This window comes from Apostichopus japonicus, chromosome 22 (assembly GCF_037975245.1).
Source record: "Apostichopus japonicus isolate 1M-3 chromosome 22, ASM3797524v1, whole genome shotgun sequence".
NCBI lineage: Eukaryota > Metazoa > Echinodermata > Holothuroidea > Aspidochirotida > Stichopodidae > Apostichopus > Apostichopus japonicus.
The window spans coordinates 13,454,585-13,480,674 of NC_092582.1; the positions used below are offsets into that span (position 1 = coordinate 13,454,585).

Here is a 26,090-nt window from a genome sequence, read left to right on the forward strand (position 1 = left end):
GAGTGAGCTTCTTTAAACTAACTCTGTCACATTTAAACTTACGTACATATTGTACGTATTAATTATTACAGCCGAAACACGCATCTACTCATCACTTTATTAGCGAGCCAGCATGATCAAAACAATATGACCCTTCATTTCAGCATTTCCATAGAGGTTACAATCTTTAGCCTCCCTCTGCATGGAAAGTACTTTCCATTCAAGTTCACGTTTGTATTATTCTGTTCTATTTTAATCACGTATCCTGGCTGTATACGTTTGTTTTTTGGTCAGACCACCATCAAGCAAATATTACTGATCGCTCAAAGTTTATTTGGAATTTCACAGCCCATGATTCCGAAATCAAAATTGCATCGGAAATACGTAAACTTCAACTGGAGCCCCTCGGAGCCGAGCATGCACATCAAAAAAGATTGGCTGCCTGTTGAAGCCCTTGTAGTTGCGAAGCAACGGAAATTAGCCAAATCAAAATTTGAACTCTTCGACTTAACCGTTCGAATCTGCCCACACAACCTTCGCATTAAAACATCTCATATATTTTGAAATCTTCATAAAAACATGTTACTCAAACACCGACTTCATATTTCCATCGTTACAGAAAAATAATGAAACAGATTCATTGATGTTCTGGAGTCTGATTGCGTTTTTGACCATTTTTTTTTTTTACTTTCTTATTCATCATCCTTTCTATTGCCGTTCGTAGATTCATTAAGGATTTTGTTTTTATGTTTTTTTTGGCCGAGCTCAAAGAGCACCACGACGACGATGACGACCGTAATATTTGATAAAAACTTAAATAAAGCGTGGATCTGAAAACGCTGTGCTATGACGACAACAACATGTCTTCGTGGGCTGCCACAGGCCAAGTATAGTTTAACCTCAAAAGTGTAAACCTCATTTGACACAACAGGTCGTAGTGATAACAGCCGTGGGGAATGTGCACAGTTCTTAGTATAAATCAATCGTCGGTTGGGATTGGAAAGTTGTACCGAGGAAAGCAAGGGATTCGATGACATGCTCACTATTGATTATTCATTGTAAACATCTCTCTTTGCAATGCTCCTCCTCACGATCCTCGTCAGAATTTTTTCTCTTTCTGTCTTCTCTTTTTGATTATTTCCACAAAAAAAGATAAATCATGGATTGACATTCCCAGACGTTGGTTGTTTTTTTTGCTTTTTTGAGTTGGTTTGCTGTGTTTGATAGAAACTTTTTTGAATTGAATGTGGGATGCAGGTTTGGGATTAAGGGAGTGGTAAGCCAGTGTACCATGAACTCCAATCAGGAGGATGTGTCTATTCTCGCACCAACTGTCTACGAAAAAAGTTCATTGAAATGGTGCGAAGATCCGTCGAAGGATTGTTACAGTGAATACTTTTGCTCTTGTCTCTAAAGAATTCAGCCACTGAGTCAACATACGACTCAAAGAAACGTTTCAGTATTCGGGAGGAGTCAGTTAATTTTTTGTTTTTAAACCTTTTTCTCGGATCGGAGAATCTTGGAAAAGTCGAAAATGAGTGGAAGGAAGAGAGGAGTTTTGTGAGTAAACTATTTATTTCGTTTCCCTTTTCTTCAGGAATCTGTCTCTTGTATATTTCCTTGTTCGATTTTGGTATAGAGAAAGTTTTAAGTGAGTTTTTACTCCGAAAATGTACAAATATTTTGTATCTTGTATATAAGCACGCTTAGAATTCTGTCAGTATATATATTTGGTGGATTGAATCATGTATCAATCGACCAAATTATTTTAATGAAACTATCATTTAGGGTGAGCTTTTCAAGGACTTAGCCTACTTTTCATTGTACTGTTGTCTATATGGACTATTTAAACTTCATACTTTTGAAATAAGTCTGAAAAGAACCATATAATTTGTTCAAGGTAGCCTGCAACCAGTTTATTTAGTTCAGTATCAGTGAATAGTCCATTTTGGACATTCTGTATGTATCTAAGCAACGTATTAATGGCAAATATTACAGCTCCTGAAAGTTGTTGTTAATTTAATCAGTAATGTTTGAGCTTGCATGTTATTTGTTATTCCAATTGTTTCCAAGTTTGCAAAATTGAACGAGTGACAAATTTGTCAAATTGCTTCAAATTGTGTCTCCCTACATGTTTTAGGCACCTACAAACACAACAGTATCTTGAGACGATAAGAATCATAAATGATTCCTTTTGATTACAGAAGACAATTCTATATGTTTGGTAAATTTATTCGCTGCGAACTTGACTTGTTTCATAGCCAACAAATGTAAGTGTTTGATTTTATACAGAAGTGATATATGCAGATGGTTTCAGCTAATGTTAGATATAGTTTTATAAGTTTTGTCTATAGTGAGTTCTCTGCTCATACACTGGTGTTGTAGTTTGTACATTCATACATGTAATTAGTATTATCAAGTAACATAACAATGAAACATGGTCTATGCCTGGCCGTTCCAATATTGTTGATATGGAATTTTTTATATTTTTTATTTGTACTTTGGTTTTAAATCTTTTAGATATTGTAAAGTTTAAGATATGTACCCTATACACAAATGGACTAGTATTGAAAATTGAAATAATAATGATTGAAGGACACAAAATGTGTCTCAAGCATTGGTACATACTTTATTTGATATAATTTGATATTATTGTACACACAGTTCTACATACAGCATATAGCTACAGTATGAAAATTTGCATGATGATTTAACAATTACTACATGTAATAATAATAATGGACATTTATAATGCGCCGGTATCCGTCAAAAAAGACGCTCATGGCGCAGTGACACAAACAGTGCGACAGCTAAACAAAAAACAGTAAACATAGTACAACACAAAAATGGGCAACAATGAACAATTAAATAAACAGTTGTCATCAGATGAGTCTTGAGAGAGCGTTTAAAAGAAGCAAGAGATGGACTGTGTTTTACATATTCTGGAAGGCTGTTCCACAGAGAAGGGGCAGCAGCAGCAAAGCTCTTGTGCCCCATGATCGATTTTAGCGATTTTCACACAGAAGTAATTTATTGTGTGATCTCATGAAACTGCAATTTGCGTGACATGGTTGCAGAAGTTTTGACAAGTAGAATGGCAAAGTTCTAACAAAATAGCGATATGTGAAAATAGTTAATGAATATGATTGTTTCTTCTCAGCCAGCATGCATGACAACACCTGTATAGCCCCATATACTAGAGTAGTTAGCTATTGCACAATTCTATTTGATTTTCATCATAGCCTACACTATCTGTTGATGCTTTATGCCTTAAAAATAGCATTGGTTACAGCTCTGTATTGGTTGAGGAAATAGGCCTGACATTATGAAACCTCCAAAACATTACCACCCTATTATAACTACACATATAGGACTCAATTAGACATCGTCACTTAGGGAGTGTTAGCACAGTGGTTAAAGCCGGTGCCTTTCAATCATAAGGTCCCGAGTTCGAGTCACTCCAAGTTTAATGACTGTCGTCCAGTTACAGAGTTGTTGACAATTGACAATTCATAATCATGGACGTTAAAATATGAATCTAGGAGACTGACTTCGGTCAGCTTGCGGCTTTGATAAGCCAATGATTGCTTCTTCGCGAGTTCCTGCTTGCAGGAGGATCTGAAATACATACATACATATTCTAAATGGATTCAATTTTGTAGATTTTTAGTGCAAGTGTCACATACATGATATATGACCTAGACTAGAGGTGAAGATCTTTGAGTTTATATTTCATTATGGATAACATGTCAATGGAAAGAATAATGTTTATATATCTCACTTAAATTCATTTTCCCCAATATTTGATACATTAAGGTCTTACCAGACACTGAGTGACGATGAAGCAGTTGGTTGCATAATTTCATTAATTAATGTACAGATATATCCCTTGCTGAAGTTTTTAGCTGTACAAATTTCAAAATTTAACTCATAAAGTTATGTTTCGTGTAGCACCCATAATGAGGTCTATCAAAATTGAAAGCCCCCATATATTCTGCAGAGGTGTTTAAAACCCATCCAACTATCTCATTCCTTACTCTAATCTACTTACAACAATTCAAACATTGTTTCTGTTAGGTATACGTAAGCCCTTGACCCTTTCACTTTAGGAAATGGAAAACAGTGATTTGTAGACTAATTTCAGTTTTAATAATTTCCCAAGAAGAAATTTGTGCAATTTTGAAGAGTAAATAAGCTAGTTGATGCTGAAGTTGTTGTCACAAGATAGTAAAGAATAACCTTGAGCAAATTTTTAATCGCTGTACTGTCATCTGAGACGACCAATTTTTTGTTTGGAGAACCAAAATCAGCTGTGGAGGTCATTGTCCATGGAAGACTAGTAGATTACATCAAACTCAGATTGCACTGTAACTAAATAATGCTAAATAGGTAAAAATGATCGATATATCACTCCCAAAGCTGGGATTCTATATCCCAACCTACACTCTCTCCTATAGTGTACATATTGGTCATTGTTATTTCACAAAGTTCTTTGGACAACCAAACTTGCTGTTCGTACAACCAAACTGTAAGGTGTTGTTAAATTGTCTGAGGAACAACCAGAAAATAATCTCTTCAAAATTTGCCCTGCAACCCTAAGAGTGTGTGTACACTGGCTAGTGGTTACGGTCAGGAAGGGACGAAGTTGGATTAGGGTATGTGTCTTTGGATAGGTTTGCCAGGAATTGAACACTGCTAGGATTCATTGGTAGTTTTGTCTTGTTTCTTTTCTATCTTATCAGGAGTGCATTTTTCATCACAAATCTAGAAATGTTTTCTGTCCTTCTTCAAACTCTACTTATATACCTACAGTATAACTACTTTTGCAAAATAATGATCAGTGGAGTAGGAATTAGGCGTCAAAATGTGAGGGGGCAGAAACACATCTGATGTCAGGGTTTTATCCCAAATGAAGTTTTATTTTGTAGATTTGCTATATTGCAATGGACCATTTGACACTTAGGTAGAAACTTTCCACTATTTAATCTCCAAATTTCTCAAGTTTTCTCAATTGTATGAATTTGTTTCCATGATTGACATTTTTGACTTATCACATCAAAATTGTGACTTTTTGTCGAAAATTTGAGACAATAGAATAGATAGATTTACTTTGAGGTGTCTTAAACAAAATAGTTGATCATTTGATTGCCTGAGAAATAGGAGTGCCCTGAACTTTTCAAAAATATTCTGAAAAGTTTTTCAAAAGTTGCAAATTGACCTAGAGAAATTATGACCTTCAGAGCATTTTGCTGATAATGAGTATTAAATTAGACAATCACACATCTCAGTGAAGGACAGTACCTTAACTTTGAGTGGCAGTATCAACTGACCATATGTATGATCAATTATAATGCTCAGCTTCCTTCCAAATTTTAGGAAAATCCTAGTGACCAATATAGTGCTCAGGTTTTTGGCTAAATTTGATCTATAGCTTTTACAAAACCTGCCAAGTATTACTCCAACTAGGATGGCAATTGATCAACCTAAAGCTGCCCAAGTTCCATACATGTGTCGTTAATAATACTCATATACAGGTTAACGAACAAAAAACTAATTCATAACGTTCAACATGGGGATCTCAATCCCACACTATATTCAGATGTGAAAACTGATTAAAAAATTATCAGACATTTACGTCAACAGTTGACTTTTAAATTATAGTATGAACTAGCATCCAAAAATTGATCAAAAACTCTGCTTTAGAATAAACTACAATCTCCAAATTAACATCACATGACAACTGTTTATAGCCAACTTGCAGTTAAAGTTAAAATGTTTGAAGTTTTCCCCAATTCCACTCATTTGTCAATTTTGTGGACTAACCTAAATTTGCAGATAAACGAAGAATAAATAGGTGTCATCGCCATTTGTGATAACTCGGAAGTTTATATGGGTGTTGAAATTTAGTACATGCGCTTGGAAATAGTTTCATACAACGGAAGTCCCGATAAATTAAAGACTGCCGTTAGAGCATTTTGTCAGAAAGTGACACCAACAAAATGTGACAAATGTCAATAGGTTGATGAGAGCGTAATAAAAAAGTCAATAATCCTGAATAAGTAAAAAGTGGTAAAGCTGAAAAGGGCGCCCGCAGTCCATTTGAGTCAGTCCGTCTGTTAATAAAGGGAAAGGGGGAGATGACTAAGGGGCGAGAGAGAGAGGGGGGGGGGGTTGTGCCCAACTTGTCAAATGAAAAGAGTTGTTTTTGTGTTTGTTTCAAACCATATCCTCTGTTATCATGACTCATTATCATTCTCACATTGTGAAATGTTTATTTACTACGCATCAAATCAACAATATATAACCATTTAACTTACATTAATAAGAAATAAATTTACTGTTCTAAATGCTCGTAATTTGCATTTGACCTTTCGTTTGACCTTGAGAATAAACTGAAGCAGTGATATGATGTCTCATTTATAGAATGTTGAAGTCTAACTGTTACACATTAAAGACTTTCTCTTCTTCATAGGATAACATGGAAAAAAATCCATTCTTTGACCAACAAAAATCTTTTCTTCTGCAGAATCAGCATTGATTTTATAAATCATGATTTATTTTTCTGTTTAGCTATCTGTACAAGTCTTCATATTCCCCACCTCCCATATCCCCCCCCCCAAATCATAATAATAATAATTTTGCGACTCATGAGTGGGTTATAACAACCTACCACTTGGAGAAACCATAAATGGTGCAGATGATATATGAAAACTTTATTGATTTGCAGCTAGCTGTGAGATGAGTATATACAGCTCTTCTAACCTTGCCGCCATTCAGATGATCTTAGATATTAAAGCTTTACCATCATGTAAATGATAGATTTGATGTTTCGCCCGGAGGTTTTATAATAAGTTTCCATTAGTATACACATAGTCGCCACTAATGGTGTCCTTGTCTCCTGCTTCCCTTCAACTCATTGAACCGAATCAATAAAAGCCACAAAATAATTACAAATGGGTAGTCATGTGCACTTTACAATAACCTTCAATGTAATCTTATATCTAAATTATTAATGCGAGAGGCTGGGTTGTCTTTACCGTGCCGGTACCTCTCGCCACACAAATTACACTGGAGTAAACAAAATGTATTCTCAGTTGAAGTATGTATATACATGTATACCACCAGATATTATTTATTTACCCCAAAAAAAAAAAAATGGTAAAATAAAATAATCATAAAAATAAAAGTCAGATTTGGAAACAGATACTTAAACATACAGCAATCTAATAGCAGTTAAGTAGTATCAATGTAAAAAATATCTAGTCTAGACTTCTTGACTTTTACAAGCCTAAACTTTATATATTTTAGCTAAAATATGCATCTACCGTGCCACGAGTCAACTAATGACCCATAAATTTGACATCGTACGTGCGTTCAGCAACCGGTCACTGCTGGTCAATGACCAAAATTGTGTATTTTATTGGGGACTTTGTTATCCTTTCGAAGCTGTGTATTTAGTAATCATCCCTAGCAGACATCGTTTGGTGTTCACATCAGTGTTGTGAGGAGACAGGTAAGCTGGTCGCTCATAAATATCTAAACCTGTAAAGTTTTGGAATTTGTAATTATGTATGCAGGGCAAAATTTTCAGGAATTTTTCTGGTTGTCCCCTCAGATGGACGTACAACCAGGTCTGACACTTTGCTCGTAGCAAAAGAATGACCAATATGTATACTGTAGGAGAGATGTGTAATTTGGTGAATATAGAACACCAGCTTTGGGTCAGCGAAGCTCTCCTTCAGGAGGATTAGAGGACCATACCGGGGGGGGGGGGACGAGACTAGAAAAGCTATGCTTATTCTGGTTCCTCTACCATCACGTTATCTGTTTCGTTCATCCTACATCAGCATCAGTCTGAACAATTGATGCAAACCGTGTCTTATCTATGCAAGTATGTAAAATAGTAATGAAACTTTGATTTTTTTGTTTGTTTGTTTGTTGTGAAATGGTAGAAATAAATAAACTTAACTTAAAAAAGTAAACTATACTACTATTTTTTATTTTATTTCAGCATGGTGGGTGCCACCAATTTATTATTTTATCTATGTGGGGGCCAGGGCTAGGGGGGGGAGGTATTTAGTTACAATGTAATCTGAAGTTGATGTAAACCACAAATCATCTGCCGGACATCCACCACAGCTGATTTTAGTCGTCCAAACATAAATTTGGTCTTCTTGGCCGACTGTGCGTGCAACCATCAAATATTTGCCCAACGTACTCGTATATTGTTCTGTTCATTCCTTACATTGTCTAGCTGCAGTGTTGTTTGCTCAATACCACCCTCTACCTTGCACTTTCTGACACAGTCATTTATTATATACTGATTCAATGACATCAATATTAGTTTTCCTCCTTCTACTCTGTATGATTTGTGCCATCATAATTATTACTTTCCCTTCTGCAACGATTATCAATTTTGTACTGACTGATAACTGCTTTTAATACTATTCATTGGGAATACATAGCAATTGATATGGTTTATGACATCATTCTATGATCTTTTGCTATTTTTGTCAATTTTTGCTAAGATGGATTTCAAATATTAGGAACAGCAGTAGTTCTGCAGTTGATACAATCTTTAAAGAATATGAGTTTTTAGTAGATTTTTTCAACCTAAATTTTTTTTATAGTATATATACCTGTGCAAATTAGATACTGGTAAATTCAAGTGCAAATGGTAAGAATATGAAATGAATGAGCAACACTAGTCAAACAGATTATTATTATTATTACACGAAATTTATAAAGCGCCTTATTCAATTGAAAAATTGCTCTAAAGCGCTTTACAACAAAAGATAAAAACTTGTTAAAAGTATAACAGTTAAAACGGTTATAAAAGATAAGATTGTATAGAAAAATAAATGATAGAAATGTTAAAAAAGAAAAAGAAAAATTATGACTAAAATACAATAATAACACCTGAATTAAGTATGTACAGCAAGTATAAAAATAAACAGATGAATACTTATCGAAGCTACGGTGACCCTAGAGAACATTTTGAAAGTTTAATACAAAACAAAAGTGGCGAATACTGTAAAAATAACAGCACAAGAGAGAGTAAGGAAAGTAAGATAGAGAGATGGAGTTATGATTGCTCAAGGCAAGAGCTAGAGATAAAGACAGAGGTATAGATGAGCAGAAAATATAAACAGTAATAAAAATCAGGTTAATTATAGACAGTGATATGCAATATTTTAGTGAAAACCAACAATTTTATTGATGTCATTGTCTTACAGAATAGAAAATGCTGAGTACAGATCATGTAGATATTTTACTTTTTGAGTAAAATTCATGCAAAATATGTGAATACTCCTTCAAAGGTCATTAATACAGTATTGTCTTCAAGTTATTGCTTCCATTTAGTTGCCTCTGCTGTCTTATTTTGGCTTGAAAGGTTAAACAGTAAATGGTCACTCGTTCTGCAGCCCAATTATTAACTTGTATATTGCTTCTAGTACAGTATATTTGCAGCCGACTGATGGTTTAGCCAAAATCTGTCGCAGAATATTTAAATCTGAGAATTTACTCTATGTGGTTCTATTCTATGACTAGGATTGATGGTTTGGCAATTTATGAATATTTCCTGTATTTTCTTCTTGACACATATATTGCATAGTTAGCATGTATACGTTGAATTCACTATACACACATATGTTGCATTAAAGTGTATAATTCATATAAACTAAAAATGGGCAAACCAAAAAAGTAATTAAGAACATTTACATAATTCCTCAGTTTATTTTATAGTCATGCATGCATCCTTACAAAGTCCATGAAAATATGATATTACAAATAAAACTCAGTGTTATACGTATGGATCATAAGAACGTATTATTATATATGTATGCATGTCTTGCGATGTATGAAATGATGGAAAACGAGAGCATACAGTTCTCCCCATACAGAAGTAATCAATCAACCCACTAAAGTCATCCCTACAGACCGATGTGTCTATAGGTATACTCATGGTGCAGTACATATGGTCATGCACCCCAACTCGCTCCAACTCGCACACTTCGTTCCTCCAACAAACTGTTTTTAACTGTTCCAAAACCACGATTGAAGAACTATGGTTACAGAAGCTTCCAATACTCTGGGTCTTATCTCTGGAACAAGTTACCAGATCACATTCGAACATGCTATAAACTTTCTACTTTCAAAAGTCTACTTAAGACCCATTTTTTCACTTGTTCTTTTGTAAATTAATTTACTTTCTCTGTAAAGCGCTTTGAGCAGTAACTTTTGTTTACTGATTTGGCGCTATATAAGTCTCATTTATTATTATTATTATTATATTATAAGATGAGTATATTACTTGTAGAAGGGTGTAAGGTTCATCTGTGGTGAAGGAATTGATGTACACTGTAGTTTATAGTGTATAGCAAATGGTTGTCATGATCATAGAAATGCCATGATTTAGACAAAATATTTCACTTTTTTCAGTGATGACATCATAAGGACATATACAGTATACATATCTGCCGCCAATCTGCCTTTCACAAAAATATAGTTGGTTTGCAAAATTTTCCTTCTCCAAAATTGGGAAATTAGGGCAAGCATGTTTCACACTTCGACTCTGCAATAATATAGGTAACATAAAAGTAAATGTCATGCTAAATGCTATGGTGCTGCACTGAGATCACAATTAATATCACACAAAGCATTTCCCATACAAATATTTCCTGGAAAAAAAATTGAAGTGGATTCCTAATGCAGGTTAACAGCATTTCACTCTGCCCACTTCAGATCGCAATTTATGAAAAATTGTTAGGTATCCAACTTCCCCCGGGGGCTTATAGCAGCTAGAGTAGGTTTACCTACTGAATTATCCATGCATGCTATAGTCTTGCATTGGCCATAGTTGCTCAGGGTCATAGTCGAGTGTTGTGTATGCACTTGTTTGTGACTTTTTTCATTTAGTTCAGTAAAGAATTTTATCTAGACTTCATCCCAACATTAAGTCATAAAGATAACACTTGTATGAATTTTGCCTTAACTATAGCAACCAGTTTTTAAGTTAGTTTGGTTGTTTTCTGATTTCTACAATGCACCCTGAGTTTGGACAAATTTAACATGGTACTTTTATCCATAGCTGAACAGTTTATGGTTATTTCTCCCCCCCCCTCCTCCTTCCCTTTATACATATCACCAAAGTTAAACCTTACCCCCCCCCCAATTTCTCTTCCCGACTTGAATACAAGTTATCTACTGTACGTTATCCAAGAAGGCTTTACGACTACTGATCTATTAAAAAAGACAAAAATAAAGCGAGGATGGAAACAACAACACCACGATCACAACAGATCTTTTCCATCAATACGTCGTCGTCGTGGTAAAGACACATTTAGCAGCCGGCCAGCATTTCATTCCTGTCGTCAGTCGTCGCGGTCTTCTTCGTCTCTCGATGGTGATGTAGCCACGCAGGCAGGCAGGCAGGCATCTTAGCCCACTTTGATGTATTATTATGATTGATGTATGTACTGAATGTCATAGTGCAAATATATATACCACCTTACCACCACCATCCAAGCTCTGCATGCATCTTGGTCGGCTGCTGTCACGGGTGATCTGCCTCTCGAGCCGGTTAGGTATTGATCTCACACTAGTAAAGCATCCCTCCAGGGAAGCGTTCTCCTAACATCACTTTCATTGATGGATGAGTAAATATCTTGGCGTGGCTGAGGGGATTGCCAATATGAATTATTTACAATCATCTCTCTTGATGCGCGTGCACGCACCCGGCAGTATATAGTACGTGGAACATTCTACTTCAACAGTTTGTTAAAAGCCTCCCTTATTGGATTTCAAAATTTATAGAGTTCATGCGCAGTTCCTCTCTCTTTTAACAATCACGAATTGATGTTGCGTCCGAATGGGTTCGGGGAATCAGCGAGGGCGGAAACATGTACATAAGGCATGGCGAAGATAAAAAATTATTTATTCACAAGAGAGTGTTGATACTTTTTAAGGCTGCAATGTGAAAGTGGAAATCAATGGTGATTGGAGCTATATACAGTAAAATGGAAGGAACGTGTAATGTTCAGCAGTGTTGTCAATGTGAAGAAAAAATGTTTGTCGATGAAAGGAATTTTTTTCTATACCTCAAATATATAGCTAGAGTCCTTGAGAATTTGCAGTTATTATTAATGCAAAGTATATATTCCAAGTGAATTGTTCTGCTGCATTTTGAGTTGATTTTGATCAATATTTTGATGCTGTTTGATACCAAAATCTGGTCTTCTGTTTCATCACTAAATGCTATATAGATTTGGATCTTAATTAATTTTCAGTTTTAAAATTAATGTACAGGGACTAAATCTTCTTGCATCGCAAATTTCATAAAAATTTTTTTTTTTTTTTGTTGTCACAGAACCCATATTCTTTCATCGATATCCTTTTTATTCGAAGGAAAAATTCAAACTGCTAAGCAAAATGTGAGCATTATATATTATTCCCTATGTAGTCATCAACTGTTTTTTTACTGACTCATAAATTAAATTATGGTGGGAAACTTGTTATATGATATAAGTATCATTTCCATCTAATAAAGCAGCCATGATTGTCTTGGTGTATGCATACACAATAATGAAGACTTATTAACACAGCCAGATTTTGAACAGGGTTTTAATACTCATAATTTATTTGTTCTGATTTTTTTGCAGAACTGCAATGTTCAGAGAACCTTGAAAAGCCTCTCAGATCAGCGTGTGTTAAATGTCTTTTGTGGTAGTAATATTGAGAAAAGGGATTGTTTTATGACCGTGAAAGTAAATATATATAGTCTAAAAATAGTTTACGATCATGGCCAAAGTTGTATTTTATGCGGAGTTGATAATTTGTGTCATTTGATCTGAACGAGCCATCATGTTGTATGGATTCACATATATAATAGTCTAAGGTATACATATATGTGGTTAAAAAAAATCATTTGGCTGTTATACTATTGAGTGACTGACTATTAAACATTTTATCCAAAGCAATAAACATTTTATCTAAAAAAACTAGATATTTTATTTAAAGCAATAGATTTTGTGTTCCATAACATTTTGTAAATAATTAATTAATTAATGTATTATCTTTTCATGTGGAAGTACTAAAAAGTTTATGCCTTATGGTAATGTCTTTCTTCCTGGTTCTGATATTGATGCCCATATCATATTTGTAAATTATATTAGTTAGGCTTGCATTAATCTTCACAGTCATTCATTGTTCAAAAATATTGTGAATAATTTTTGATTAGCTTTTTTCTGGTTTGCAAGATGTTTTGAGATATTATAAACAAACGAAACAAAACCACACACATTAACATCAACAAATAAAGCAGAAACAAAGAAGAACTCTGGATGCTTTTTTTGTTAAAGAAATGGGTCCTTTTCAATTTGGCATTTAATTAAAAATTACACATAATTAAGCAACTTCAGATTTACAGTTATAATGCCATATGGAAAGTGATGATTTCACTGGAAGTCATCAGATTAAGTCCACATCCAAGGAAGTTGAGAATTTATCATGTCTTTGTTATACTTTTAGTGCAAAATTTGTAAAATTTCTTCACAAGTACCGGTAAGGTTTTAGGTGATGATATTAAATATAGCCCTCACCCCCTACCCCACCCCTGCCCTGCACCAAGCCTTGTTTTGCTCTTTGGCATATTTTGCTACCAATTGTCCTAGAGATAAGATCAACATATTTGGTTGTTCAATTCTTTCTGTCAGACTACCAAATAGTAGCTAGTTTCTTCCCAGGTAGTCTTTTAATGCTGATATCATCTGTAAGTAAACATTTCATGAGAATCTATGCATGAGTTCTTCCAGGTCTTTCGTGATAGATTTACTAAACGACTGCATTGAGTCTATACATGTACGTCAGATATACCTACTCCCAGGTTACCCATTCATATCGGAGTGTTTTTAGATATCGAATAGAACGGAGATATACTATATGCTCAGACGTATTGACAGTGTTTTTACATCTTGTCTTCCTCCTGTACTGAAGCGGGAACATGACATCTGTCTACAGTTAAAGCTTTCATATCTTTTAAGTAAATTTTGGTTAAAAGTTATATATCTTTTATACCAAATTGCCATTTATAAGCAGTACAGCTCTTTAACTTGTGAGTACCTTCATTTTAAATATTGAAAAGAAACGTCGAAAAGTCGTTAAAAACTTTCTTATTGGCATATGCATATATATATATATATATATATATATATATACAAACTGATGAACAGAATTATTAGAAATGAAAGAAATCTTTAATTTCACCCCAATTGATATTTGAGACAATAATCCAGATAGGCCGTTGCTATGGATCTATCACTGTAAGTCCTTCACTCGATGGCACTACTAGCTTTTCTGGGTAATTTTGCAAATAAGAAAATTGCAGCAAAATGTTAACAGCCACTTTAACATTTTGAAGTAAAAAAAATTAAAAACATGAAATATGGATTTTCCTAAGCACATTGATTGGAGTGATTGATTTACGCATGGAACACTCGCTTGTTTACGTCCATCCATCGTTTTCGTCTTTTTCCTGTTATTGAAGCGTCATTGAGTTTCATGGTAATTTTGGAATATTTCCGCTCATTCAGACAAAATATTACTTTTATGAAGAACCGGTATATTAACTTACATAAGAAGTTGGAAGTACCATGAAATTTCATTAAAATAAATGATCTTTTTTTTTTCTCTTCTTTAATGTTTGCCTATATATGTAACTTAAGGTTAATCATGTAATAAGATTGATGGTCTGTTATGTAGGTTACCAGGATAGTTAATTAACAAAATTTGGTATGATGTAGAATGAACGGTATTGAGGGTTAAACTTCATTTGCTTCATGATATGAATGAAGCAATTGTGTCAAGCAGATGACATACTTTCAGGAAGTCAATAGTACTGTGAAAAGTTTTAAAAAGAAAAAAAAAAACAGATCTATATCTGAAAGCTTTTAGAAAATTATTTTGAATGGAAAGGAATAATGAAAGTGTAATTCATTCACAGGGCATAATTTAAGGTTTTGCATATTTTGGAGTAGATATTAGGGTGTCCTATTTCTGAATCATGAAAATATTAAGTACTGAAGACATTTAAGGTCGTCACTATCGCCCCAAAATATGCTAGAAATTTATATAATCATTTGAAAATGCGCCCTTTGATACCACTGTCATAACAGTATACCTGCCTCGGGCATTTCAATAGGTTCTGGCAGTAGATCTGGGAAATTTGCGCTGAGGAAGTGACTTTTCCATGCTCGTTCCATTTGCTAGGCTTGGCGAATTGATTACGTAACACACAGGCTAATGTTCCAGACTAATAACCTTGAAATGTGCAGACGTGGCCAGTGTCGAAAAATGAACAGCAGTCTTACTAAAGGGCAGATTTTCCAATGTGGTCCAATGTGCTCAAGTTTTGAAAAGCATATTACTGCCACTGTATTAAAATAGTTACCCACACTGAGATATTAAATTGTTTAATATTAATACTCCTCAATGGCTAGGAATAATTTATAGTATCAGAGCCTCTGGGGTAAGTGCATTTTAGATCTCTAGCCTTTTTCTATTTAGTAAAATTTGATTCATAAATTAAACTAATTGTCAAACCACTGAACTCCAATGTTAGGAGTTGTGATACATTCGGGAACCCCCCCCCCCCTCTCCTCCCCAACAAAGGAAAATAATTATAAGAATATATAAAGGATAATATAAAGATCCCTAACTCAATAACAGTATTAATTTGACAGCTGCTGTAATCAATCAAGTAAGACAATGCTATCCTTCTTGATTAACTAATTAATTTTTTTTATTTGTTCGGTTTAGAATTAATTTGAAACTTTTGATGGGAAAGATTTTCCTTTCTTTTGTATTACCAACTAGGCATGGGAGACGGGGAAGGGTGCAGGGAGGAGAGGTGGGAGGAGGGAGAAAAGGGAACTGGATGAAGTTCAATGGCAATATTAGCTTCTCCTAGGTCTTTACAATGTTTACAAAGAACAGGATACATGCATTACGACATTTGAAAATCTGCCCTTTAAAGGGTGTGAAGACTCGGGCAAAAAGAAACGTCTAATGCCGGTAATCTGACCTAGTTTTGTATGAGGTATAACAGAAGTGTTAGACACCACCATCGATCCCAGAAAATACACACACACAGCTTGCTACCATCGGTAATTAGACACTAGTGTACAGTCAGTACATAAAGCTGCGGTCAATACCCACAGCACAGTGTACAAACGATACAGCGATGGACATCTCAGGTCCAGCTACAGATAACAAGGTATCACGTTTCATTACTGTCTGCATTTTGTAGCGACACGAACAAAACGTCACTTGCAAGCAACAGAAAGTTAACTTTTTCAGGTGACTGCACGCCGTTTGGTGCGAGTCTTCAATGCCTTTAATAAGACTAAGTGCCAACCATTTTTCGCCACTGCCCACTTCTTCACCTTTCAAGGTTATTCATCTGTAATGTATTAAAGCCTGTGTGTTACGTAATCAATTCCACAAGCCTAGCAAAGGAAACGAGCTCGGAAAAGTCACTTGCTGCACAGCTCAAATTTCCCGCGATCTACCGCGAGAGTTGGATTCAAATGCCTGAGGCAGGTGAACTGTTATGGCGGTGGTATTAAAGGGCACATATTCAAATGATAAGTGATTAAGTGTCAAAATTTACAGTATGTGACCATTTCAACATTTTTGGACATACAGTCATGCTATGTTACATGAACGACCTGTAGCAAGGTCATAGCTAGACTTCTCTTATTCCCAATAGGGGCCCAATTTTTTGGGACAGGCATGACTTTTCTACAACAAATAAAACCTTCTGACAATATTTGGGAGAGTCTAACATATATTTGGTGGGTGGTAACCCCCTATCCCCCACCTACCCCTAGCTCCCCACAACATGTGGCTCTATATGCCACTGGCCTGTAGAAACTGAATATTAAAATTGAATTCGCCAATTAAGTGTCAATTAATTCAAATGTGAATATGTAGATTTGTACATATGTAAAGCTGAGTCAGTCTGTCTGTACGGTGCAGAGATAACCATAGTTACAGCCAGGCCTAGCGATTTCATGATTTAGCCACTTGCTACAAAAATGCAAACATAAAATACTTGGCTAAAACCAATTTCCCATTGGCATTTAATTTGTTTTTTTTATAAGCGTCTCAGTTGTTGCATGTACGTACTGCCTGCATAAATGAGAGCAACACAACTATATTTGCTGATAATAAGCAGTAATCATGTTAGGTTTAAAGAAATTATGCTGATTTTGTTACTGATCTGATTTTTAACCCAACTTACCATGTGTTCATGTTCTTCATGTCTACTGGCAGAAAAATGCACAAGTGTCTTTTTTTCTACTGGCAAACATTCAATTCCACTGGCATATGTATTAATAGTCTGAATTTTGAGGTGTGGGTTCCAAACACATGTTGCCTACTGTACATGTATCAGTTTGATGTCCCTATTCTTTGATGTTTTTTTTACATCACTTTAATTCCGTTTCCTACGTAGCTGCCAGTATGTCTCTCTAGATTTAATGTTTTACACTTTCTTAAGTACCCCACAAATTACTGTAATAAAATTACAGAGCATAGCCAACTGTCATCAACAGTTGCAGCAGTCCATGACAGCTTGTCATGGCAAATATATATGTATTCAAAACTTTAAAGTTGCCGTATTCCCTTACCTCATCCACTCAAACACAAAAACGTCCTTTAGAAAAACTTAGCACTGACGGAAGAAAATACAGCAGTGCTTGAAACCAACTTTTGTTATGACACAAACCTACTTGTTCTCTGCCTCTTTTTCGTAACATTTCTGTTTTTCAAGTCGAGATTTTAAATTTACATATCGTTTGATTCTCTGGGTATGTTGCGGATACACTTGATGGGCCCTTCGGGGGAGTTATAATAAGAGGACGAAATTAAGAATGGTTCCCCCCTCCCCCCCTATTCATTCAGACAGTCTCTTTAAAGAGAGGAGAAGAAGGACATAAGTGGGAAGTAAAAAAACACGAAAGTTGTCACAATTTTTAAGTCTGACATTGACCATTTACAAGCCAACAAAATGTGTCTTCTCAACGGTGGTATGTTGGATACATTTATTAGATCTGACCAAACCCGATGTACGACGAAAAAACAAGTGAAATGATTCGTCACAAAGATGATTGTGAACCCCTTTGACGCAATACACATGTATAGTTTCTAATTATCTACAAATATTATGCATGATTGATAAGCATATTTCGTGGTCGGGAACCTTTGAAAATGACGAGATATTGTGTGGAACCAGACATAATTATGCTCATTACTGTGTGTTTGTGTCAAATATATATATATATTTATATGTATATATATATCTATATTGCAAAGAGATCTTACACAAGCTTGAGAGATTAGCAGGAATAAATTTGGCTCTGAAAGGCGAAGCAGAGGGTTTACCAAAATGTTTAACAAATGGAAACATGGGTGAGTTTTTATAACTTCTTTAATCACCCGCCCCCCCCCCCCCTTAAATGTTTTTTTTTGTATCCTAATGCGTTAAGGGGATATTTTTCCTTTCTCCCTGATGGTTTGAAGTTTATACATACTTTGTTAATTTTTGTAGTGTTATATTCTGTGACAAGTATTAATCAGTTTTCTTAATTTAAAATAAGTATTTCTTATTGTAAAATTATTTCACTTTTTTAAATATAACTGCATGTTTGTTTCGGGTTTGAATGTGAATCATAATTTCGTCGGGGCAAAAATATCTGTTGCTTTGCTTCGTAGATGGTTTGTTGGACAAAATGCTGCCACTATCGGTTGTCCATTAAAGTTAAATGAATCACGTTCACACCATGCAAAAACCTCAGTGTTAAAGTACCTATGATATAGCCATTGAATTAAAGAAAAGCACTCAATATTAAGCTGTCCTTGCATGGGAAATGTTCACTAAGTACAGCCTAGTTCACTTAGAACTGATAGTTTTCTCATTAAAATTTAACCAAATGACATCATTGTAGATAAAAAGGCAACTTTAAAGGAGATAAAGAGCTGACTGTCTTCAAAAGGCTTTACCTGCACATAATGTTGTAATTTGTAATATTTATATTTATTAAGTAATTACATGTATAGCTAAATTCTTTTTGAACTAGGACAATGTTATCCTGTCTAGTTATTACTCCTTAAAGTATCTGTATCATTCTGCTCATTCAACTTGTATTATATTTTTCTTCTTTACCAAGGAGTCTTCTACTCTATTTAGACAATTCAGGCTTTATAGAAGACTTCCTTTCACATTGTAATTTTTTTTGGTGATAAAACAAATAAATAAACAAACCAACAGAAACAAATAAATTTCTTTTGTGTCTGGCCATGTCTTCTCATTCATACTCGTCTCATCGAGATGAATGCGATGACGGAGAGGCAGAGTTAAAATTAAACTCGATATGTATTTTGAAATGAAATAATATAGAGACAGTCTCAAGGTGGTGACAGTGTTTCTGGTCACCAAGGTAACTACAAAGGAGAGGTTCTCCGAGCCCTTGTTATCGGGTTGATTTGTTATGAGTAATGGTAAAAACTGCAGCACAGCCGTGGAGCTGCAGGCGCTCCATTATTATCCTTGGATACAGGATAATATATGATGCAAAAGTATGAGGCATCTCATCGGTTGTCATGCATGGACATAAATTGAAACCATCTTAAACATGAGGTGTATACATTCTATAATCATCTATCTTGAAAAGTACAATCGTCACTGGCAGAGGAATTCCCGCTTTAGAGGAAAAATATCCCGACATTTTCATCTGTCTTTAGTGAAAAGCTGTTTCGTAACCACGGTGATCGCTTTTATACATTGTTGGATTCTAGTTGTCGTATATAGCATGTCATAGAAATGAATCGTGTGCATGGACTTCGCACCTTTTTAGTCTGCCATGCAATCAGCATTACCCTACACACAGTGCAAAGATGCACGACACCTATCTGAATATAGGTTTATCTAGATATAGTCAAACTAAAAGTTGTCCATCGAAATGTATAATGCTAAATTCTGAGTATATAGGGATCTACTTGTTAAGGTTTTGAGATATTTATCATTAAAATAGTTTCAATTTAATTTGAAATACTTGAGGCATCTGGTTACATTTACAATGTTTATTTGCATATATGAAGGACTGTCCATTGATAAGGTGGCATTATTTACTGATTAGGCTATATTTACTAACTACGTCATGTAATATAAGATTTATGTGTATTGATAAATGATTTGTAGGAACCTTGCACATGATATTAAAGTTTGGTGGAATATCGCAGAAGGTTATAATTTGCCAGCTCTTAAAAGTATAATTATATATCCCACCAGGCACTTTAACCCAATTGCATACTAATGATACAATTGTGAAATATTAAAATATAACAGCTACTATTGTAAGGTACATAGCAATACAGTTTTATAACAATGTAGATGATATACAATTGATTTTTTTTTTACAATACAAACAATACAATTGTTATATGACAATACAAATGATATAATTATAATGTCGAGAATGTTCCATACAATAATACAATTGTATGTGTCAATATCAAAATGATATAATTATGAAGTTGCAACAATACAAATGATACAATTGTTATATTGTCAAATACAAACAATACAATTGTTATGTGACAATAAAAATGATACAATTGTACTCTTGTTACAATACACAAATGATCTGTTTGTAACATTAAACAAATGATGAAATTATAATTTTGAAACAATGCAAATGGTACATATGATGTCGTAACAATTTCAATAAGTGATACAATGCTAATGTTTCAACAGATACACATCTGCACTGAGAAATGTTACATGGAGACTCTATCAAATAATTTTGTTCTGAATTTGCCCTCTAAACCTTGACTGTGACATGTACACCATAATGTAAACAATGCGGGCAACGAGACGAGAGTAATGCATTCGATATGAAATGTACCCTTAATATGTTTTCTATTATGAAACAGCTTTTGTAGAGTGAAACTTATAACCCATCTAATTGACAATGTAGTTTGACTTCTTTCTGAAAGAAACTAATGTGTTTTGTCAGTTGATGTGCCCCACTTCTAAATGATTCATTACCAGCTAGCAACAGTGGTACGTATCTATTTGCCAATGTTTTCTTAGTAAGCAATTACCAAAACAAAAACAAGAAGCATTGATACACGGCCTGTGAATCAATTCTAAAAATTAATCAGAAGAATGCTTGTTCACCCCATCTCTGATAAACAAGAAGATATCTGTAACTCATCAGGGAGATTTAGGTCATATAAACTTCTCTCTGTTGTGCTGATGAAGATAAAAACCTAGTTTCTCTCTACTCTCCTCCAAAGAAAGAAGAAACTATGGCGATCAAAATTTCTGCAAGAAAACAGACTGGCGGATTGTTAGCTATGAAATTGTGTCAGTCTTAAGAAAAGCAAGCGATGATAAATGCACAAAGTTCTGTATGTTTTGAATTGTAATATATTAATAACAGTTCAGTTAAAGAGAGAGAGAGAGAGTGAAAAAGTTATGTCAATTTATGAATTTTTATAACTGAACGTTACATTTATAACGAAAACTGAAAAACTGAATTTATAAGGAAAACTGAAGAATTTCACAAAACAAGAGTAGAACACGGGAAACAGGATTTTGATGCGGTCGTAAAAAATAAAATTGAAACTGATGAAATAACAGGGAAAACACAGCTTTTTTTATTTGATCATTTTCAACTTATTATTTAAAAAAAACTACTATTTGCAGCGTAAGCAACTTGCGTGTACCCAGAACTAGTGCCCTATCTGTGATAAAAACACACTCGGGTATGCCATTGAGCGGAAATCCTCATGCGAGAAAACGCTCATTTTTTTTTGGGTAGCTGGGAAGTTACATGAGGTTTGTTAATTTCTGTTGTGCATGAGCATGTGGTCACCAGCATTATGGAAGGTAAGCATGTATTCCCTGAAAAACACGGATGGGGATGAGAAAACGGAAAAAATACGGAAAGTGACATATTTATAAAACAGAATTTCAAGTTTAGAAAGGGAAAAATTATGGTTTTACATTACATATATAGTCATTGCAAGTAATCGATATAAGTTGTCATGGTAAAACATAAAAGTATTAAAAGAAATATCTACAGTATGTGCTGCGTCTGCACAAGTAGCAACTTGTACTAAAAGTATGGATAAATTTGTGCATTTCATCCCGAAAATGAAAAGTTTAAACTTTTGATGTCCTTTGTATTGATTCAATGTACCGTGCATCAGAAAACAAAAGACATTAATATATATTTTAGCTAGATGTAACATTCATATAACAGAGTTTCAATGGTCACAGCATTTTATCGCATATTATGTACATTTTTGTGTTACATGATTTATAATATTAATACAGCATGTCTATTACTATTATCTAATAAGTCTTATCCGTCAGAGAATTCAGGAAAATTACAGTGAATACACAAGTTTTGTCATACAAGCAATTAGTTACGATTTGTAAGCTGATCAGTACCAAATATTTGCAGTTCTCAAGTATTACAAAATATTAATTTCATAGTCATTTAACCATTCAAGTAAATTTTTCCTAAATATTGAAAAATCCATGAACACGATACATGTTGAGGCAATTAAGGACCACAAAATGAGCCTTTGGGAATGAAATTAGTCGACCAGTTCTGTGTGCATATTTAGAGCAATCTTTTGACAGTATTTAAAGATAAAATTAAAACTTAAATGGGCTGCAAAGTGTAAATAGAGACCATTATGAAAGCCATCATTTCTTTCAAACCCACTATATCCTGACACTATTTACCTGCTAGGGATGAAATTCAATAACTTTAACACAGAAATGAAGTAAAGTGTTGATTTCATATGGATTCAAGAAAATAATTGGGCTTTTCAAGTTGCATTGTTCTCTTTATCAAATTTGTCTTTTTATCACATATGGAGCAATTCTATTTCCCCATTAATGATAAAACATTTTCAGCAGAATAATATCGATTAAAGAATAAAAGATACAAGAAAAAAGGAAAGAAAAGAGAATAAAGTACAAACTAATTATAGGTCAATGCCGTTCAATATTCATACAGCATCTTGTTTATTTATATACTAAGTCTGGAAGCCACGAAAGTGATATTTTCAAAAAAACGAGTCATAAATGTAATTTTGCATTACGTATCTTCTAGACCAGGGAGTCTCAAATTGTTTTCTACAAGAACCAGAGAAAAGACTCGGTTAAGGCAAAGGGCCAGACCATTTAAAGGCATTGAAGACTCGCCCCAAACTGCGTGCCGCCCTCTGAAAAAAATTAACTTTCCGTTGCTTGCAAGTGAAGTTTTCTGCTTGTCCCTACAAAATGCAGACAGTAATGAAACGTAATACCTTGTTATCTTTATCTAGACCTGAGATGTCCATCGCTGCTATGTGCACTGTCTTGTGTGGGTATTGACTGTAGCTGCATGTATTGACTGTACATTAGTGTCTAATTACCGACGGTAGCAAGATGTGTATGTATTTTCTAGGAACGATGGTGGTGTATAACACTTTTGTTACACCTCATTCAAAACTAGTTCAGATTACCGGCATGAGATGTTTCTTTGTGCGCGAGTCTGCATTCCCTTTAAATACCTTTATATATAGATTGAGCTATAAATATATAAGTCTCCTTTGTTTATTGTTTATTTTTATTTTTTTGCATCTGATCAGGAACAGATCTAATGATATATGTCTTAGACTGAGTAGTCCAGCCACTTTCATCGATGAGCCTCAGATGTTTAAAGAGTTTGCTCACAAACAGTAAAGGCGTTACAGAAATACGACGCAGACTGTCATCTGTGTTTTTTCGTGAAACCGAAGCATAACACGACAAATATTAATTCTGTGCCAATAAAAGTCACCCTTTAAGTAATAATTATTGACACAGTGGTACTTTTATACCACAGTAGTACACCATCAAAAGAACTCCACGAATGTTTCATACGTCCTGATTTTACTCCGTAATTTAATTTAATCCCCCCAAGCGCCTTCCGCTTTCTGGCTATTACTGTAGCTATTTTCCATCTTAAACTTATCAACAAACTGATATTTCTCCAGGCAGCCTACAATTTCCTGCAGTACTTTAATCATATCTACTCATGCTTCATCACATCCTCGCGTTTTAGTGCATTCACTCGGATTCTGAATTCCATGTGCCCGAAAAGATGAATGACAAAACGCTTGTACATGATATAATTTAAGACACGACGATCAGACATCAAGGACGATGCTTGGAATAATTTCTTCAGGTCATTCATGTATATGTATAGTATTTCGTCAGACCCCTGTATTATAAATGCTGATTCAGAAAAAAATAATCGTGGCCTTTTACCTATTTTGGAGACAAATTTCTTGTTAGGATTTGTGTTTATCTTTCCATTATATTTGTGATTATACTTGCATGGGTGTACGAGGGAAAGATCATAATTTTGATTACTTTATCCAACCTGGCTACCTAACATATGATGACAGGGAGAAAAATCTATTTAACCAAATCCATAAGACACATAACCAAAATATCAACGTCACGATATGATCACGTTTCCTAACAAAACAGTTCGTGGTTTACATAATTACACAGGAAAGTAATTACTTGCTTCGTATATAAACTCATAAATTTGCAGCCGTTTTTCTTTCTGGCCTCTCTTTCTTCCAATATTGCAATTTCCTCAATTGAGTTGTCTATCTCTCCTCATTCTTTGAATTCCTTCAGGGCTCTTCAGGGAAAGTAATACTAAAGGCCTACTTCTGTCTTTTAAGTATATTTACTGGAAATCATTTTTTTTATGAAGTGTTTAATAAAAAAATTCTTAAAAAAACTGGCTTCCTTAATAATATTTCCCAGAGGAGGTGTCTCTTTTTTTCTTTCCCCTTTTAAAGTTCAAGGCCTTCATTATCTTCTCCTTAGACTCTTTGTTTCTTTCCTCCTTTTTCCAATACATTTATTTTGATACATTGTTTTTATTTTTACCATGGCTGGTTTGACTTTCCCCGATTAATGAACGGAGAGTGGATTATATCGATGGGGGAGGTTATTGCTTTCACGTCTCAACAATGACTACTCGAGTCGGGGAAAAAGCGATGGCCCATTCAGTTCAGACGATATAGAAATATAATATCTACTGTAGCTCAATAATGACGTGAAGGCAAAAAAAAAAAGGGCAGATTCTAATTGAATTTTGCGATCACATAATTGTGTCTGTTTTTATGCCAGGGTGGTCAGGATAACTGCTTTGTCGGTTTTCTGTTGTGTAACCGATACCAGGTGTATGTTAACCGTTTTCTCGTCGCAAGAAATCATTGAATTTATTAACGAAGACATCAGTTGTGTTTAATTTGGAAGGAATTATATAGGGACAGCATAATAAACGGGAGAACAATATTTTTATCACAATGGTGGATTCCGAAGAAGATGTTGATTCACTTGGAACTCGTATCAGTTTGTTAGTGGAGATTTCAAGGTATGTACATAGTAGTAGTAGTTGTATTTTGGTACAGTAGTCCCAACGAATAGCATCGGTAACATTATTCCTCGAAGGTATAGTGCTATAGTAAACATTTTATAGGGCAATGGGTCATAGAGATGTGATACATTAATGCCTTCTTATTTAGTAACTGCTTTCTGAAATTTTCTTGACAAACTTTATCGTACAGTATCATATCCTGTTTGTACATATCTACTAGGAATAAACCATAGTAGTATCGAGTTTGATTGACTTTGGTAAATTCTCCTCCCCCCCAAAAAAAATTAAATATATATATATTTATATATATATTTATATGTAAATAGGGAGTGTTAAATTAGGGAGTGTTAGCTCAGTGGTACACGCCGGTGCTTTTCAATCATATGGTCCTGAGTTTGAGTCACTCCAAGATTAATGTATGTCTTATAGTTACAGAGTTGTTGACAATAGACAACTCATAATCATGGATGTTAAAATATGAATCTAAGAGACTGATTTCGGTCAGCTTGCGGCTTTGATAAGCCAATGATGGCTTCTCCGCGAGTTCCTGCGAGGATCTAAAATACATACATACATACATAAATATATATATATATATATACA

At 34.5% G+C, this 26,090-nt stretch overlaps 1 protein-coding gene across 3 annotated transcripts in view; it reads left to right on the plus strand.

Annotated features, from left to right (window-relative positions):
* Positions 1–26,090, plus strand: part of LOC139963471 (uncharacterized) — a 119,685-nt gene that overhangs the window by 15,073 nt on the left and 78,522 nt on the right. The window contains exon 1 of one of the 3 annotated variants that reach the window (XM_071964268.1): positions 791–1,539. The exons of 1 other annotated variant lie outside the window; for it this stretch is intronic. In XM_071964268.1, the coding sequence (XP_071820369.1) occupies positions 1,514–1,539 (26 nt within the window). In that variant the 5' untranslated portion in view covers positions 791–1,513. Of the gene's footprint in view, positions 1–790; positions 1,540–25,050; positions 25,485–26,090 lie in introns of those variants that run through there. One more of the 3 variants, XM_071964267.1, reaches the window with a different exon arrangement.